General features: G+C 42.9%; 1 protein-coding gene across 1 annotated transcript; it reads left to right on the top strand.

Annotated features, from left to right (window-relative positions):
• Positions 1-60: 60 nt before the first annotated feature.
• Positions 61-18,932, top strand: LAMP1 (lysosomal associated membrane protein 1). Its single transcript, XM_080577064.1, has 9 exons — positions 61-222; positions 8,442-8,557; positions 9,874-10,087; positions 10,184-10,345; positions 13,919-14,139; positions 15,874-15,996; positions 16,850-16,919; positions 17,090-17,260; positions 17,906-18,932. Exons 1-9 carry the CDS (start codon positions 96-98, stop codon positions 18,043-18,045), a joined length of 1,344 nt encoding a protein of 447 aa, XP_080433190.1. The 5' UTR covers positions 61-95; the 3' UTR covers positions 18,046-18,932.
• The last annotated feature ends 523 nt before the right edge of the window (positions 18,933-19,455 follow it).

Below are 19,455 nucleotides of genomic sequence, written 5' to 3'. Positions count from 1 at the left end.
GGGCCGTTACGACCGTTACAGCCCCACCCCCCTCTCGCGAGACCCCCCCCGTCACGTGAGGCCCCCTGGGCGGGGCGCGTGACGCCGCAGGTCATATGACCCCGCGGGACCAGCGCCGTGCGCAGCTGCCTCCCGCTCCCGCTCCTCCTCCTCCTGCTGCTGCTCCTCGCCCCCCGCTCCCGGCCATGGCGCGGGGGCTGCTGGCGGCGGCCGCCCTGCTGGGTAGGGCTGGGGGGATCCGGGGCAGGGAGGGAGCGGCGCAGGGCTTGTGGGGGGGATTTCAGGCCGCGGATCCGCATCACGCGACGCTATCGGGTTACCGGCGAGGGTGGCGGGGGCGCTTCAGCAGCCAGCATGGGGGGTCCCGGGTAAGGCAGCAGCTGGCGGCCGTGGCTTCGGGGTTGCGGCAGCCCTTAAAGCGCCTGGCAGCTCCTCGGCGGCAAACATCGCCGTCCCCGTTGGCTCCCTCGGTTTCTGTGCCGCACCGAGCCCGAAAGGCGTCGCTGCGCGGTGCCGCGGTCGTCGCGAGCTGGTCCGGCGGGCACAGCGGCTGGCGGTGCCGTCGGGCCTGTTTTTGGGGTTGGGGTCTGCAGCCCGAGTGGCACTGAGCTGGCGTCCCAGTGGGAGTCCTTTGTGTGGCTTGTGGGGACGGCTTAAGTGGAGAATTGCGGCTGTTGGCGTCGAAGTCGGCCTGCAGGTTTAAAGTGACGCTGCAAATGGCGTTTGCTGGGACTGTGACAGGCTCCCTCTGCTTAAATAGCACTTACAAACATGGCCCTGTCCATTTAGCATTGTCACTTTTCGGTATGTGAAATGTGTTGTTTCTGCTGTTGAAGAAACAAATTTATTCTACTGCAGAGTAACCAGCTATGCTTACCAACAGGCCTTTGTGCCAGTGTCTAGTAGTTAGATCCTTCCACACTGCTTTATCCTAAAATCTCAGGGGAATGCTTTGTGGTGCAAATAGAGACGCTGTCCTTCGAGTCACAGGTAACCTCCCAGGCTGAGAGGCTTGGGCGGTAGTGATGAGAAGAATGGCCTTACCTGAGCTGGCCTCATTTGCAGCCCTTTAGTCATCTCGGTGAATGCTGATTAGCTTAACGCAAGATCACAGGAGGCTTGAGGATTATTGGGGTGGGTCAAATGTGAAAGCATTGTTCAGCAGTGCTTTGAGTTTGGGACAGTAGGCTGATATCTGCCCAATTTTTCTCCTCTCCCTGTGCCTTAATTACTGCTTCAGTTTCCCTTCATGTTGAGTAGCAAGCACTGAGCTGAATATTTCTTCATGTGTCAGCATTAAGTGTTTCCTGATGAGTTTCCTGGCTAATATAGAACGTGTATATGGAATGAGCAAAAGACTTGAGTAATAGTGATAAATACCGGGAAGGGAATCTAAAGGAAATGAAGTACTTTCCCTCAAATTAGCTGTTGCTTTTTGTAATATGGAGATTGTGCTTGTCTGCTGTTGAGCACGACATGCCAGTTGTGCTGAGTATCAGGCCCAACAGAGTCACTTGTGCTCTTCCAGTGCTGCAGCACCAGTAGTTCTCCTCCTCACTGAAACATGAGCACAGCAGGGAAAACATTTCCAAAATTTAAGTGTAGTCAGACATTGCTACAAACTCTCTGATTCAGTATCAGCGAGCGGATAATGAAATATCTGAGATCTGGCAGGGAGGGGGGGGAGTTAAAGGTACCATGATGCCATTTCAGGGTTATTGACGCATAATCCACGTGTTTCTATTGCACAACTTCAGTCTGAAGGGGAATTTCAAACTTTGCTACCAACATGTTTTGCTGTCTGTACTTGCATTGGATATACTGATTAGAAGGGCCCTGATAACAGGCCAGAATGCTGCTTGGAAACAGCAACTTAAAAGGGTATTTGAGAGAAACTTGACTAATGAATTCCAGCCACTAAATAATGTGGTGTTTTACTGTTTTCCGAAGTCTTAGGATTACTAGCTATATGAAACTGAGACTATGAAGTAGTTTTCGTAAAGTATAACCACTGCTGTGTTGTGCAACTTACGGAATGTTGCTTTATCAAACGATGCACTTACCACTGTGCTTGCTTGATAGCTTCTTTAAGTGTATTGACACAGTCTCAAAGGACCTGAATTCGTGTGCTAGTGCCAATCTGTCATCATGTGACAGGTTACTCAGCCTTGGCTTGTGCAGCTCTTCTGACTGGCAGGGTAAAAACTCCACTGGTTCCCAATCACGCTGCTTGAGATACGCGCCTTAGGTCCTTGTCCAGACTGACTTCCAAGTTCCACTCTTTGTGTAACCCCTTTCCAGATTGTTCTGTAGTGAATAGGATGATTGCCAATCAGTAGTAGACGATAAGCTGAAAAGTTTACTCTAGGTACGGGGGAGCCCTACTGAAAGGAGAGGATGGATATTTCATTGAGAAGCTAACTATTTTTACTTCAGCGTAGCCTTTTCCATGTCTTAGAGAACTTGTTCCTCGCACTAAAAAGACATGCCTTCCTTTGCTTGTTTCAGCTGAACTGCAGTGGTTTCTTTTCTCTCAAATCAGGCGTGATTTGGAAGTTCTCTGAGAAAGATTAGTGAGATCCTGGATTTCCTGGTATTTATTCTTTTAATCTTGGCAGGAGACCCTTTTGGGTGTGAGCGGCAGTAGTTACAACAGCTATTTGAATGCTTCATTGCATTACCTGAATTCTAAGTTACATGCCTACTTTTTTTAAAATGCATCTTTGGTAAATCAGGCCTTCATGTTTCTGGTGCATCTGACATTAAGATAAAGTGGTATCTTGTTCAATCCAAGCATGACAGTTTCTCAGCCGTCCCTGTCACTTGGCAGCATGCCGCCTGCCAGTACTCTTTTCTCTACGTCCAAGGGCGAGAGTGTAAGTAGCACCCTGCCAGTGCAGCATGGACAGTAGTCCTTGCTTTTAATGCAGTTCGTTTTCTTTGATTAACCTCTTAGTGGTTTCTCATTTCTTAAATAGGCAGAATTCAGTCTGTGTAATATTACATATGTTAATATGGCTTTACTTTCCCTGACAAGTGATATCCCCTTCTCTCAGTAAGAATAGGAGAGTGGTTTACTGAGGCAAGACTGTTCTTTTTTCCAATTTCCTCTCCTCTGAGGGGACTTCTTAAGTGGTGCTCTTTCCTCTAAAAAGCTGTTTGGGGCTGTCAGCTACCTTAAAGGGTGTGTTAGTTGTGTGGTGTGAGACAGCAGTGCTAACCAGAGCAAGTGCAAAATTAACTTGTGCGAATGCTGGAAAGACTCCAGCCATGGTGTATCAGCCCTCCCGGTGGACTCCTGTAATCAGCTGCCATAGAGCTATCCCAAGACTTCCTTCCTCTAGATTGTAAACTGTAAAGAAGCTTCATGTGACTAAACTTGATGCAATTGTGCAATTGTCTGGCCAAATGGCAAGTGTACAGCTGCAAAATATCCTTTCCTTTATAATGCTTTGTGCTTTTGTGTTTATAAAGAGAGAGGTCATTCACCTGCACACTTGGATTGAGAAACAAAAGGCTTACTGCCCTAATGTAAATCAACAGTATTCAAAATATAACCTAAGATTGTGTGAATTCATCCCTGTAAGTTGGCAAGGATGCATCTTCTGGGGTTGGATCTGGAATTTGATAGCTCACTTTCTCTACCAGGGCACCCACCAACCTTGAATTAAGCTTTGCTCCCGCTTTTTGCCATTGTGCTTGTGTTCAAGCATGTCCCAACAGCAGCTGAGGTGAGCCTAGCCTTGTCTCTTCTTGATATGCTTTTGATATCCTGTGCTCAGGCTTCTGAGTCTACTGGTGACAGGTAAATTCTAACTCAGTTTTATGAAGAACATCTTGTCTGAGGCAAAGTGGTTCATGCATCAGATATGTCAAAGGATTTCTTGCTTTCATTTGTTCCTCAGAAACATAAGGGTTAGTAAGTAGTATGATCTTTTATATATATATATATATATATATATTTTTAAAGTTTTTGTTTTTTGTACTGTCCCAAGGTAGTGTAGATCCTGCATCCAAAGCAGTGATCTTGCCTTCTTTTCCAAGAAAGAACTTGTACAAGGTGCCCACCTGGGAGTGGTGCTTAAATTGGAAGACACGATTAGAGGAGAGAAGCAAAACTCCTCAGGGGTTTTTCCCATTCCCTGGCACAGACATTAGGAGTCTGAAGCACCGGGGTCACTATTTTGCTCACAAAATGGCACTGAGGTGACAGGATCCTTCCGAACCAGCCAAGTGAGTAAGTTACTGGGGCACTTCCACTCATGTGTACAGTGAGAAATAAACCTTTAGATAAGACCAAGCATGGCTTTGCTCCTTGGATCTCTGCCCTGTGGATAGCGGTGCTCCCTGCTCTGAGGGCCTGGCAACGTGGATACAAAATGGCCGCCTGGTGCTGGCACCTGCTGCCCAGTCACCCCTGGCATTGGGGTCTGGCTGCTTGCTGTCCTCTCCTCACAGAGGGAGGCAGACAATATTTATGCAAGAAACATGAATACAGTAACAAAAAAGATATAAATAGCTTTCATGCTTGAGATCCTTGTCCAATTGTTTTAGGAAAAAAAAACTTGGAGATGGTAAATGATTAACTATTGCAACCGAAGTCCTCTTTGCAAGCAGCTAGCGTAAACAATTGCCATTAATACATGCTTGCTTTTTTTAGAGCAAAATAAGGCATTTGTCTTTTTCCCTTGATAGGTTTCCATTATAAGGGAGAGTAGCCTAAGGGTAGCTGTGCTTGACTAATAGGATATAAATCATAAAAAGCTTGAAACCTGAAAGCATCTTGGTCTGGTCAAGAAAGGGGGAATCCCAGCTTTCCATGAACAATATTCAAAAGGGCTCAGATTTGGATTGTTTAAATGTGCCAATTTGTTTTGCTAGCTTCATAGTTCTCAGTTTAAAACAAATTTAACTTTTTTTTTTTTGTGGTAGATGAGTTTAAGATAGTTGTTGTATAACCAAGGAAGTTTTAGTTTTCTTTGACTTGTTGATTCTTGGAGTGTTAATAAGCTCTGTTTGGTGGTGGTTGTTTTCTTGATGCATTTGTGTTAGTTGAAATGGATGCTAGATTTTAAGCAATGTATCTATCTAGTTTTTCCTTCAGTCTTTCATGCATGACAATGTATCTTCAGAAATGTGGTGTAAAGGGATCAGATACCTTATGATTTTCAGGTGAAAATGTGCAGCTTGAATAAATGTGTAAGGAGACCTTTTCTAGGAACCTGTTGGAATCCAAAGGAAGCATCTGAATGAAGTGAGAATTCTTTGATGCTGCTACGGTTTTGGTGATTCTTCTGCTAGATATTATAACATGCTATTTCCAGCTGAATGAATAATGAATGTCACAAAACTTTTTGCTATTGAAAAGTCTGAGATCTATTCAGCTGTATAAATCTGAAATACTGCCATGGCTCTGGCACAGTAAGATGCTGTAGCTTATTAAGAAGAGCATTTAAAGTTTGAAGACACTGGAGGCTGTATCAGTTTTTGTGGTAAACAGCAAAGAATGGTACCATTATGAGAAGTACAAGCAATGTTCTCAACTTGTAGATATGCTGTGATAACATTGACCATTACTTTATGTAACTTAATGAGAAATATTCGCAGGGCAGATTGATCCAACATCAGTTTGCTTTCTGTATTCTTGACATTTTGACTGCAGGCTCTTATTGTTTGTGGGCTGGAGATGATTCACGCGTTAATCACTGGTCGGCACTGAAGCAGCCTTCTCAAACTCAACAGCTGCTTTCCTCCCAAACCCGGCAAGCTGTTCTTCTGCTTTAAACTGGCTGGCTGGAGCGAAGAGTAGGCAGGAACGTCTTCAGTACCTTGCTTTGCTCTGCTATGGTTTTGCTAATTTTTCAGTGTCCCTCTATTCTTGATGTTTCACACAATTTGTTCTGTATGCTTCTCCATCCCCGCCCCCAAGACGATGGCAGTGGATTACACTGCTCGCTCTGATCGCCATCCTCGTGAATGCCAATTTACTTGCAGGGAAACAGCCCTGTTTTGCCACTTCATTGAGGATATAGCTTGATGTCTCATGCCTGACGCATGTCTCATCACTCTGACACTGCAAATCCAGCAGCTGCCTAACGTTTCTGGAGGGGGAATGGGGTTTTATAGTGTTTATTCCACGTTAACCACACTGGGTTTCATATCATGGTGTGAACTTAACCTTGCAAAATTCTAGTAGCTGTGTAGGTGGTATTCTTAATATTTGTTCAGACCACTTGTTCTCTATTACTTAAACTTGCTGAGGGTAATTTGTCAGCTGTTCGTTCCCAGAATCTGTGTTCCATTCAGTGATTTCTGTGGTACCTCTGCATTGTCTTTTGATGTTCTCTGAATCATCTGTAATGGGCAGGACTCTCATATTTTCCTTTAGGACAGCAATTTTTTCTTAATGCTGTTTTTCAGTCTTCTATTTCCCCTGTAATTCTCTTCTAAACGTTTTTCATTCTGTAGTGCCTATTACTCACTTATTTTTAGTTCTAAAATCACCAGAATTTTTTTAGTAGCTACAAAACAACGGAATCAGCATGCATACTGAAGATCTTCATTCTGTCACAGTTTCTATTTGTAGTATTAGCTCAAGCAGCCATGGACTGTTGTTTTGTGCCTCTACAGTGCTTCCTATGCAGTGCTAGAAATCTTCAAGAAAGTGTAAGCCGATCTGTTCTGAAGAAAGCAAGTGCTCGGGTACAATGTAAATGATTTCCAAACATAAATTTAATGTGAGGGAAACTTGGTAAATTGAAGCTACCATGTGGAGGAGCATCAATTATTTTATGATTGCAATAAGTAACATTTTCTTTGTGAATATATGTGCCTTCAGGAGCATTATAAGATGGACATAAAGGTAGGGCAATTTTGTTTTGGAGTATCAGTTTTCTACATTATCCATTAAGTAGTTTCTTTCTTTGATCTGTCTTTGGTTTTTGGTCTGTGCTCTTTGAACAGCTGGGTGAAGTGTGTGAGTTCTGACTTAAGTTTTGGCCGCCTTTGATGCTGGGGGAGATGTATGTCCCTTGTTGGAGATGAAGGAAATTGTTGCTGAGGGGAAGCAACCAGGGCAAATACTTGCTGAAATTGTTTCCAATGTGTTCCTACAACTGAAGCGCCTTCTGCCTGGCTGAAACTGACCAAAGTCCAGTTTTTCCTAAGAATTGTCATAATGCAATTGTATACATGATACTTCTGTGGCAAAAACTTCTGAAGTTGGGATTTGCTTTTTAAAAACCTCTTGAGGGTTGGAAAGCTAGCTAATGGATAATCCCTCAGCTGGTCTTTTTGCTGTGTCAGCAGTTGAGTGGATTAGCATGTTTGACTCTTTAAAGCTTATTTGCTTGTGATAAATGGAGTGGTTTGTGCCTTGTAACTGCTTTTTTTCAGGTTTTCTTTGAGGTGACAAATGTGCTAGCAGGAAAATGGTGCAGGCTTTTTGCGGTGAGGTTTGTTTCAGATGCGTGGGGACAAAATAAGAATCAGAAACAAAGCAAATGCTCTGCAATAAAGAATGTGAACACCTTAATATGAGTACAGATGCAAGAGCACTGTCTGGTTGGCGCTCACCCCAGACAAAGTAGGGATAACCAGTGCTCTGGCTGAATCCAGCCTGCCAGCAGCCATCCCCTAGGTGGAGGCTGGTGTAAGTCCACGCTGCCATCAGAAGGGACGCTGCCATGCTCCTCCGTTCACATGGCTTTACCCTGCTCTGTCTGCAGTAACAGGTCAGTTGTGTTGTGCTCCAAGCAGAGGAGAAGCCCTGTTTTTGTCAGCGCTTGGTCAGAGATGAGCTTAAACCAGGCAGGAAAACAACCTCTGTCTGAGCCAAGGTCATGGCCCCCATCCTCCTCTCAAGTGCGGGGAGCGTGAGGACAGTCAAGAGAAGCTCTCCTGGCAAGGGTGGCATGCTCCGTCACGCTATTTTTGGCAGTAACTCCAAAACATCTGCAGTCAGTCCAAGCCTTCTAAATGCTGCATTCAGCGCGTGTGCGGCTGAGTGTCCTGGTACAGCGGGAGTGGAGGCAGCGTGGCGTGCTGCGGGGGGAGGCTGAGCGCCGTAGGCGTGCGGGGTCCGACCTGTTAAGTCAGCTCTGGCTGCAGCTTGCAAAATAGTTGCTCTGTGAGGTGAATGCGGAGCTGCTGCCTTGAGCAGCAGGGCTGATATGGTTCTTACATGTTTTTCTTACGCTCTGAGGACCTCTCATGTCAACAGTTTGGGTGGCTTTGTCTTTTTCTAAATGGGCTGTTAAATATATCCTGTGTTAGTGATGTTGAGGCTAGCGAATAGACTGTTCACGGATGTTTCCAAACTCAACTGCTGTTCAGGATATTCTCCCAAAACATACAGTTGTAGATATTTGTCTCTTTGCTTGGGTTCAAAAACTAATTTTAATGTGACACCAAGTTAACTAACTCCTTGTCGCTCTCACCAGGCTTTTTACAGGTTTCCTCTTCATTTGATGTAAAAGATTCATCTGGCAAAGTCTGCATAATTGCTAATCTGACAGCAGCCTTCTCAGTGGAATACAAAAGCAATGGGCAAAAACAGGTAATGGGAGTAGCTCGCTGCTTGTCTCTAACATGCATTTATAAAATGTGGGGTATTTTTGCACGTGTGCCGTACTGAAACAAATGTTGAACAAATATTTAAGCCTGAAAAACTGCTTCTGCAAACATTCCGTCCTTCCAGGCACGTTGCATCAACTTTTCCTTTATTACTGACGCTTCCTGTAATTATACAGCAGGACTGAAGCTGCCTGAAACCACCACAAGAGATACACGTGAAATTTTGTCTGGAATTCTACACGCGTCCTGTTGGTAGCTGTAATGGCTTTCACTGTGACTGTAAAGGATAAAACGCTGCCCGTCTCTTTTTGGTGAACTTGGTCACTGCAGCTTAGTTATACGGGCTACACCTGAACTGAAATGGCCATTGGCATCTAGCTTTGAAGCTTCCATGTGACCTGCTTAGCATATCTCTGTAGATCTCGGTGTATCTTCAGACCAGTGCAGTGCTTACAGGTTTTTATCAGCAAGTCCATTACTGGAAAGTTAAGGATCTTTATTTACAAATACTTTGCCTTTCAATTTACTGTTTTTCGCATCTTTACTACTAGACAGAATTGTGAATTATTTATAATCTTATTGCAGTTGCATGTTTTAAGGCACCCTTGTTAAAATTACCTTTTCCTAGTCGTCATAGTGTGAGATTAAAACATTCAGTTGCTCTGCCAGTGCTTACACTTGCTGTGTGTGATTTGAGCAGAATTGTATTGTGTAGTTGACTTTTTCAGTGCTGATGGTCTGAAATCCTGCTGATACTGCTATACAGGTTTGCATTCAGAGGTAACTGCTTTCATCACATGCTTTTGTCTGTTTCTTCTTGTTGAGCAGTCAGCTCACGCTTTCCAGTAAGCGTTCTATTTGTCCTCAGGTACCAAGTTCCTTGTCAATACACAATATATTCAAAAGAATTATAGCCAAAGTATGTACACTGTACCATTCACTTTTGTTTTTACTCAATTGTACTGCAAGAAGCAAAGTATAAATTCTCCTGTCTTTCACATGTCTGGAGTTTACCAGGTTGGATTTGCTGAGTACAGATTCACCTGCAAATTCATAGCCCTAGCTTAAAGGGAAAGTCTAAGGTGCTGTGAGGACGTACCACTATGTCCTCCAATTTCTGAGGAATATTCTTAGAAATCTGAGTGCCAATAACATGCTACTTGCTATATAACGGTACGTAAATAGACATAGCATGAGTGTCAGCTGTATGCTTTGTAGCGGGTTCATAGGATATTTAAAAAGTGGTAAGGCAAAGTTATTACATTATCCCATTTATACGTTATGTATTCTTTTTTACAGTTTGCACACTTCTTTCTTCCACAAAATGCCACAACAGAGCCACACAGCTCATGTGGTGAAGGTAACACATCTCAGCCAAGTCTAGCATTGAGTTTTGGAGCAGGACACTTGTTAAGACTGAATTTCTCGAAAACTGTGGATAAGTACCAAGTTGAAAAGCTAATTTTCAGCTACAACCTGTCAGATGCAACTTTATTCCATAATTCAACTGAAGGTAAACTTCCTGCTCTCATTGTGTCACCCTTCCGGACGTAACACTGATTTTTCTGTAAAAACTGTTACCTACTGATGCAATATGATCTTTTCACAGGAAAAGTGATGGAAGCATCGCAAAAATCTGTTATTCAGGCACATATGGGCACAGAATACAGATGCATCAGCTCCAAGCGCATCCTTATGAAGCACGTGAACATTACTTTTAGCAACGTGACTTTGGAAGCCTTTCCCACAAATAGCACTTTCAGCAGAAACAGTAAGTATCTTGTAGCAGAAAATGTACTTGGGGAACTAATCTTCCTAATAATTTTTTTGAAGTCCCGATTTATCATATTCAGGCAGCTGTAGACTGGATCTGAAGCTCTGATAGCTCTGTAGCAGAATCTTCTGCAATGAACGGACCTCAGGTTTTCTCTGAGGGTGTCGGCATCCACAACTGGAAGATGGTGCACAATGTTCCCATGGATGCTGTACAGGCTTTAGGGAACGTTCCTTCTGCTCACGATTGCTTAGGGGTATAAAGACCTGCTGCGGAAGGTCAGCTGGGTGCATGGCCAAAATCCTGGTTCAAGAAGTATCTGATCACTTTATAGTTACTCTGCCAAAGTAATTTGAACCAGTTACTGTGCTCTGGGGAAAATTAGTGATAGAGTGGAGGACAGTAGCAAACTGGTCCGTAGGGAACAGATACATAACTATTCCTAGAGGGGGTTTTATATAAGCTGTAAAAATGATGTTTACTCAGCCTCAATCACAGAATGACTTTTTGTCCTGGTTGCTTGCATTGAAAGGCATTTCAGAATTTCACTTCTGTAATGATTAGAAGTCAGACGACTTCATGGTGTTTTCATGGTGCTCTGTTTCTGTGGCAATGTTCTTCAGTTCGTGTTTCTTCATGTTTGTCCGTGGTATTTTAGGAAGCGGTAAGTCTTGCTGGGGCAAGTAAGAAGTCTTCTCAGGGTAATGTGAAACTCTTCTTTCTTAGGCTATTAATCCCATTTATACACTCGTTAAATTGAAATTAATCTTAAAACTAGGGTAGTCAGTGGTGGCATATTATCGATTCATTGAAAAGCTGCGTTCTACAGGAGTATCTGTGTCCCATCTCTGAGAAATACTTTGCTTGATACACGATAATGCAGTTCTTTTATGGCTGCCTCACGTTACTGCCTCAGGTTTCAGTGTATATCATTGTCTTGATCAGTCTTTTCCCTTTGATGAACTAGTTTGCAGCAAAAAAAAGGACCCATATTTGTAATTTAAAAAAGTTTCTATTACTTCAGTCTTCAGAGCAATCTCTTTTTTTTTAAGTCTTGATCCAGTTGTGTGGGTATACTGGATAAAAATGAGAGGTGATCAGTTATGAGCAGGCTTTAACATGAGCCATGATATTGGGAAAAACTGATTTCTTAATCTCTATGAAACTTCAATAAAATCTCCTTACTGCCTAATACTTTTCAGCACCCCTTATCTGTTCTTACAGTCCTTTGGTTAAGCTGTAAGACAATACTGCATTATTTGGGGCGGGTGTTCCTTCTGGAACACAAGTTTATCAACATCTGTTTTACTTTCTATTCCTAATTGATTCCTTTTCCGTTTTTAGATTCTTCTAATGTCTGTTTGCTGGACTCACTTCCTCAAGGTTGCTTTCCTCCATCCTGTGGTATCACTGTCTTGATGAAGCTATCCTTAGAAAAGACACCTGATTCTATGATCTGGGGATAGACACTTTAGTTTGAGTTCAAGCTCTGTTTTGTTTTTCTATTTCCACATTACTGTTACTCATGCCATGCTCGGTTTTTTCTTTTAGTTATATTGTTCCCTTCTTTTTTATTACTTTCTTGAGACTTTACCCAGATTTTTGTATTTTTTTCAATTCTTACTGCATAATGCACTCTCATCATTTTATTTTTAATTCAGATGGTTAAAGAATTCTTACTTTATCATTTTTTAAATCTTGGTCCTGAAAATACCTTGTTCTTTCCAGATAAGTTCATTCTTTCCACCATTTTGAGCTTAAGGCTTCACCCTGTCCTTTTGGCAGCTAGTTATTGATAAACTTTAGATCTGGAATTCTCCCTTAACTTTTTTTTTTACCTGCAGCTCTTTCATTAGAGGATATTTCTGCTTGTGATCTGGGCAAGGTTCTCTGAAGGGGAGAAAAGTCAGTATTCAATGCATCTGTGCGTCGCTAGTAATGGTAACTTCTGGCAGTGACTAAGGTTACTGCCATGATTATCTGCAGCTCTGAAGAAAAGAGGAGGCTTTAATTTTATCTGGTAGTACTGTTGTCAGCTGCTTTTTTGTAACGGTCAGAAAAAGACATAAGGATATCTTATCTCCACATCTGTCTTGCAGAGTTAGTAGGAGCGATGCTGTAAGTGAGTTCAGTAAAAACACTGTATCAAAACTGCACCCAGGGCAAACTTTCACTGGAAGTGAGATGGGTGTTTCCATCTCTGCCAGCGGCGGTAAGAGGTGGTATATGTTGAGGCCTTGCAGATGGAGGGAAATTCTCCACTGAAGTACCAGTCAAAGTGGCTGTCTGGTTTATTTGCTAGGAAATTATCACGTTCTGGGACCTGAGCAGTATCTGTTAAGCCTACAGAAGATAGGGTCATGCCTCCATACTTCCACCTTCCAGAAATGGAGTTGAAATAGGAAAGTGTGCTGTGCTGGAGTCTGAGTTCAGGTGTGATTAGAGTTCTTCTTTCTGAGCTATAATCAGAAGCTAAGCTGCTGTTTAAGTACAGAGGCTATTCACTAGTTATCTGGTATCTGCAAGATATGGATGGTATTTTAGAACTAGGCCTTTTGAGACATTGTCTCAGAATTGAGATGATTTATAGCACAGTTGCAGTTGCTGTCATCCTTATAAAGTTACAAGTTATCCCTGAAATAGGGAGATGACCTTGGCTTGGGACATGGAAGCCTGTGCCACAGCAATGTCTTTGCTGCGACCTTTGGATTTGGCGTAGATCTTCAGCGCAGGAACCTTCTTGGCTCTCACAACGTGTTGAGATCTTGCTGCCAGGTATTTGTGAATACTCTGGCAAACGAGGCCACTGTTCCTTTTGCCTTGGAAGCTGGTGCTGAAACTGGATGAAAAGAGAAGGCAGGCGGACATCTTCACTCCGCCTTGTACCTCGGGTGGTAGGTAGCTAGTAATGCAGAACTAGAGAGGGTGGATGTAAAACCCAAATGGAAGGGATATACCAGAATGCTTGCCATCATAAACAGGGTCTTAAGTCATGTTGTTAAGGATAAAAGAGCCACAGCACTGCTATGATGACAGGCCCAGTATTATTTTAATGCTACTGTGGGTATCGCCAAAATAATGAAGTAGGGCCCTCGTGACCTGGTAGTGTACTGGGGGGAAAGGAGGGAATGAGAACTACGTGTTCCCTGGGAGACTGCTTAATACTGAGCACAAGAACTGTTCCTCTGCTGCTAGCACGAGTGCCCAGAATGTCCAAAAGGGGGAGTCACTTGAGCCTTGCTGTGACTATACAGCAGGAAGGCTGGCTTTGTCGACATATGAATCTTACTTATCCTGAGTTGATTGTGAAGTAAAATGACAAATGAATAAAAGCAGATGTAGGTACCATGAACTCCTACAAATAACAGTAGAGGTGGCATTTTCATATGCGATGTTTTAAGTGTCTTAAACTCCACACCAATAGTTCCAGTAATGCTTTGCTATTGTTTCTCAGCTTTTATTACCTTCCCTTAGGAAACACTAGTTGAAATTGTCTTACTTTCCCTCGAGGATTAAAAAGGTAGATCATCCGGTGCCTCTGTTTGACTGTCTGTTTTCCTTTCTCTCCAGAGACAGAATGCTCTGAAGACATGGTTTCTACTACTACTACTGTAGTACCAACAACTCCTAAACAGACTACTAGCCAGGTTCCAACAGCTAGCCCAGCACCAACTGCATCGCCTCCAAATCCTGCAGTTGGTAAATACAATGTGACTGGTACAAATGGAACCTGTGTGCTTGCCTCCATGGGGCTACAGCTTAATATCACCTATCAAAAAAAAGATGAAAAGGTACATTCTTCTTCAAGATCTTAAGATTCCTTCTTTGGCGAAGACTTGCTAAATTATTACAGGCTATTTTCTGTAAAAATCTTGATTCTTCGCAGTGTTCATCCATGATTGTCCTCTATTTGAATTGCTTAGCTTGGTTTAGACTAGTGACTACTCAGTTGTATTCTACTGAAAGTGGCCATTAAAGATTTTTTTTCTCTTCAGTTAAGAGTACTAAACTTGCCTGTCAAATCCAGTTAGTGTAAATGGCCATGCCACAAAAGCAGTTAAAAATTATAAAAATGTGGTGAGAGGGAGTTCTATACCAAAGATGCCATCTAAACAACACGTGCAAACTGTTAATTACAGGACTCTGGCCTGGGGTACCCAAATGAAAACGGGGAATGACTGTTAGAATGGGAAACTATTCCTACTGTAAAAATGGACGGAGTTAACAAATTCTTAGGGGACTCATACACTTGCAAAAGACTTAGTTAACTTCCAGCCAGTATCAAAGAGTACTGGGATTAACTGCAATGCCTAAGCGCTACTTAAATAATGGTTATTTTCAGTGACAAAAGTGCTGCATGGTTTAGGTAAGATCTAGCCTTGGTATAGGCTCTTTCCCTCTGATGTTGCTACAAAGCCCAGCTTGCCAGCCTCGTGGGCAAACCTCTTACCCACTAGCCAGTAAGGCAAAGCTACGAGCTGTAATCCTGAAGGCACTGCTGAAGGCCCTCAACAGGAAACAATGACCAAGGGTTCAGTAAACCTACAAGCTTAATGCGTGGGCCTTCTGGTTGCAAGCTTTTTTCCTATCCTGTGGCTTAATCTGAGGTAACGTGGATGACCATGGGCAAACAAATTGTGGCTGCTTTTGTGTAGTCTAAGTTGGATCCCAGTGACAAAGGGCCTGGTGTGTGGAGGGTGGTGTCGGTATAGGATTTAGGGGCTTAATGCTGTACGTAGTAGTGTAAAAGAATGTATTGCTCTTATTTATGACTGAGGGGTAGAATCATGAGCACTGATTGCTGATGTGCTGCTGCACAGTAAGTAGACGGTTAATGGCAAATGTTTAAGCCACCTTAATTGTATGAAATTCCCTAAGCAGCTTCCTGTAGCATGGCATTCCAGCACAGCTGGACTGCCTAACTTCTGATTTATCGACCAGTGAGGAAGTGCTAAATAAGGTGTCCAAAGTCATGTGAGGCTTAACATCTAAGAGCTGCTGATGGTTTCTATTTGATTGGCAAGTGCATTTAACCCACAGCCCTCTATAGATATAGGACAGTGTAAAATCAGGTACCGGGGGCAATGCCAAAACGTTTTGAACCGAAACAGCTTACAGGATGACCATCCTTGCAGACACTTCCCTTGATTGCTTCTACATTATGTTTAAGCAGTATTTTATAGCTTGTTGCTCCTTCTGTAGTGGTGGTTACTGATGTTTTCCTTGTGCTGCTAGGAGCAAAGAAGGTTAGTGTGGAGAAAGCAGCAGGTTATTGGCAGTCGGGCTGCAGGGAGCCTCTTTAGGGATACAAAGATGTGCTTTGCTCTCAGTGTCAGCGTGGTAGCTCTGGTGCATCTATACCAGGTCTAGCTTGCATACGTGTCTGCCCTTTTGCCTGTAAAACAGGCAGGCAAATACAGCATTACATACATGTGAGTACAAGCAAATTAGGATTTGCCTGATCGCGTGCTGGTGTGTTAGTTGCTTGAAGGACAGATGTCATAATCAATCCTCTTCTCTCCTAGATGGGGTTAGACTTGCTGAATTTCATACCACATAATACAACTGCTTCTGGAAAGTGTGACAACGCGTCTGCCTTCCTAAATTTGACTTTTGAGAAAACAAAGATTATCTTCCACTTCGTATTGGTAAGGATCCATAGACAAAGCATTTACGGTCTGCAGTTTTTTTGATGTGAGAAAATTAATCTGGGCAAGTACTAGAGCAGAAAAATCCATCTGTGGGAAGGGGAATGAGTAATGCCTTTGGTTTTAATACTAGGATTTAGAGGGCTTAATTCTTGGTAACTGTTGTGAGGAAAGAATGTATACCTGTACACACACATCTTGTTCGGAACGGGAATTCCTTCCCAGTGCTCTGCCCACTCTTTTTACACAAGTTCAGAACAATTCTGCTGAAGCACAGGAGTAGCCTGTGACAAATACGCATCTCATCTCATGGTGATAGTCTGGAGCTGGATTTAAGTCCTCACTAATATTCTGTGCACCGTCCAAGGGGCACGTGTGGTCTCCCACGATGGCAGGGAACCCTGTTTCCAACAGCCCGGTCCCAATGCTGTATTAGAGCCGTGTGCCCTTGAGACCAGAATCCAGGGCTTGTCAGAGCTTTGTGCTCCATTTGATGATCTCTGGATTGATCAAATTTGATTGCTTTGACCTGTTACTTCCCCGTAGCACAGGTGGGATTACTGCTCTAGCCTGGCTCAGGCAGGGCTGGGACTTTTTTTGCCTTTGGGGTGGGTGTGAGGTCAGTCTGAGGAGCAACAGCCTGCATTTCTCTGCCCCCCTCCCCACCAGCAGCCTTCCCTAAGGTGCATACCCTCTGTAGCTTCTCTCTCTAGAAGTAAGCCCTTTGGATGCTAGCATCCCACTTGTGGACTGTCATTTGAATGCACGCACAAATGAACCCTAACCATAACAGCTTGTTGTACGTCATTATTTTAAATTAAAACTGATGGTCTCCCTCTTTCTTTTTTTAAAGAATGCAAGTAATGACAAATTCTTCCTGCGAGGTGTGAGTGTCAGCACGACTCTGCCTTCTGAAGCAAAAGGTAGGGACTTTCAACAGGCTTACATTCAGTGACTACTTCTATAAACATTACGGGATGCCAGCATTAGAAAACCCATCAGAATCGTTGGGGTAAATACCTCGAAGTTTAAGCTCAATGACCTTGCAGCTCCTGCTTTTCGGGGTTCTGTAATAAGACTTTCTCTTACGCAGCTCCAGTATTTGAGGCGTCAAACAACAGCATGAGCGAACTGAGAGCTACAGTAGGGAACTCCTACAAGTGCAGTGCAGAGGAGAATCTCCAGGTCACAGACAAAGCCCTTGTCAACGTGTTTAATGTTCAGGTCCAGGTTTTCAAGGTCGATGGAGACAAATTTGGAGCAGGTAAGTGGTCTACATTACAGGAGGGCGGATGGAGGGAATGACACTAAGGTTTGTGAACTGCAATTTGATATAAATTTATTAGTCTGTGGTCAAAAGACAATTTGTAGGTGCTATGCTTATTCTCTGCATGCCCTATTACAGGTGTTGTAGAGGTTGATAAGATGCCTGAATTGAGGCTAGTGCAAAAAGTGTTGTAAGAAGCAGCTTCGAAATAACTAGGACTTGTTACCTACGGTCTAGAGAAGAGTTAAGGAAGAGCGTTACTTCCTAACAGTCTTCAGACAGTTGTGTGAAAGGGGTAAAGGTCTAGTTAATGCTGTCCTTTGTGACTGGTTAAAGCAAAACAGCTAGGGGAGGAGTTTGCCTGGACAGATTTACCACAGCTAAGCTGTGTGCATAACAGTAACAGCCCTTGAGAGGGAAGCAGCTCTGACAAACCTCTACAGCGTGCATACAACTACTAGAAAGGCTTCATTGTAAATGATTGTAGTTACTGCACTTGGTTTCCTTCTAGCTGCTGCCAAGCTAAGCTAGAAGTTAACTCAGGTCGATTTTATCTGTGCGCTTGAGAGCAGGAGGTGGGGTTCTGGAAATACCTGTCTGTCAGTGGACTAGTGCCTAACACTACTCTTCTTTTCTCTTCAGTGGAAGAATGTCAGCTGGATGAAAACAACATGCTGATCCCTATAATAGTTGGTGCAGCCCTTGCTGGTCTTGTTCTAATTGTCTTGATTGCTTATTTGATTGGCAGAAAGAGGAGCCATGCTGGATATCAAACGATTTAATGACTTGCACTAAAATCCAGCGTAGATGAAAAGCAATTGCAAGAAGCTAGATGAAAAAATACCTATCTCCCCTGAGCTAAGATTGATATTGTAAGGGAACACCTTTTCTTGCAAATTGCTTCTTAAAGTCTGCTTTATTAAATGTGAAATCATCTTGCAGCATTTAACTATGCACAGGAATAACTTCTGAAAATTCTGGTGTTTAATTTTGCTAACTAGTTTAAATATTTACCCACTTAGAAACCAGCTAAAAGTTGTTTTGTTTTTTTTTTTAAGGGTGCTTTTTTGGAATTGGCGTAAGGTAATGTCAGTGTAAAGATTCCAGAGAGGGATGTTGCTAATTTACTTTGACTCAATTGCAGAACTCTTTAACAAAGGGAAAAATGTTCATTTTTGGTACTGCTGCCATTCAGTGATGATGTTAATTATACTGATGATGCATTTAAAGAAATTCAGTAACAACTGACAAAATGGAAACTTACCTAAACTCCACCTTGTCTATTAGGTGTGTATTTTTTATTACTAAGCTTTAAACACGATGCCTGGCATATGCAGGGTGTGAACGCAATACGCAAACCTTACAGGAACTCTTTATGATTGGACAGCTCCCCTGTTTGATATTTTTGATGCTATGCCAGTTTGTTAGGAGCTGGCCCTTTTTTAAAAAATGGGTGTTATTTTTATTTACATTTTTTTGTAAAGTGATTTCAGTCTCTTCTGTTGGAAGGTCCAGAGAGATCCTGTTACTGCACATGTGTACAATATAGGTCTCAATCTGCTGATTCTCTTGCTTTAAACTTGGCTGGGGGGGTTGTACACTTCAAGGATCAGTTCTTATGTATGCATTGCCTGTAACAATGCTAATAAAGACACTTTTTTTCTGTAAATCCTTGTGTTGCTGATCACTTTTAAAAATGTTTGACTGCTTGATAAGTGCTGTAGTCTTGGCTTGGCTTTATTTCTGAAGCTTTAAGCTATCCTTAGTGTGGGATTGTTAAAACTTTATTTTTTTCCCTCTGGCAGGAAAAAAAACCCTCTGGTGTGAGGTTTAACTGTACCTCTCTCTCTTCCAAAGCACTGCTTTTTGTTGTGTCGGACTTTGAGCTTGGCAAGAGGGAAAGCTGCTGCATGTCAGCGAGCTGAGACCTGGAGAAGATAATGCTTACATTAAATTGCAGCTTGCTGAGAAATGTCAGTATAAAGTCCTGTCTGCTAAGCATCACTTTCTGAAAGTGGTGATGAGATACTTGGTATAAGGATATTGTAAGTGACATTTTGTCTTTCTGTGAAGTCAGATGCTTACCACAGAATAGGAAGTGCAGGCCTGCTGAGGTCTAGGTGTGAGTTTGGAGCTGAACCTTTGTGTTTGAAGCTTCCCAGCCTCCCTCCTGCAATAATGTTTCAGTGTTA

This window comes from Anser brachyrhynchus, assembly GCF_964034855.1.
Source record: "Anser brachyrhynchus genome assembly, chromosome: 1".
NCBI classification, from domain to species: Eukaryota; Metazoa; Chordata; class Aves; order Anseriformes; family Anatidae; genus Anser; species Anser brachyrhynchus.
Note: the sequence above shows the minus strand (reverse complement) of the source record. Positions and strands in the feature narration are given on the sequence as shown.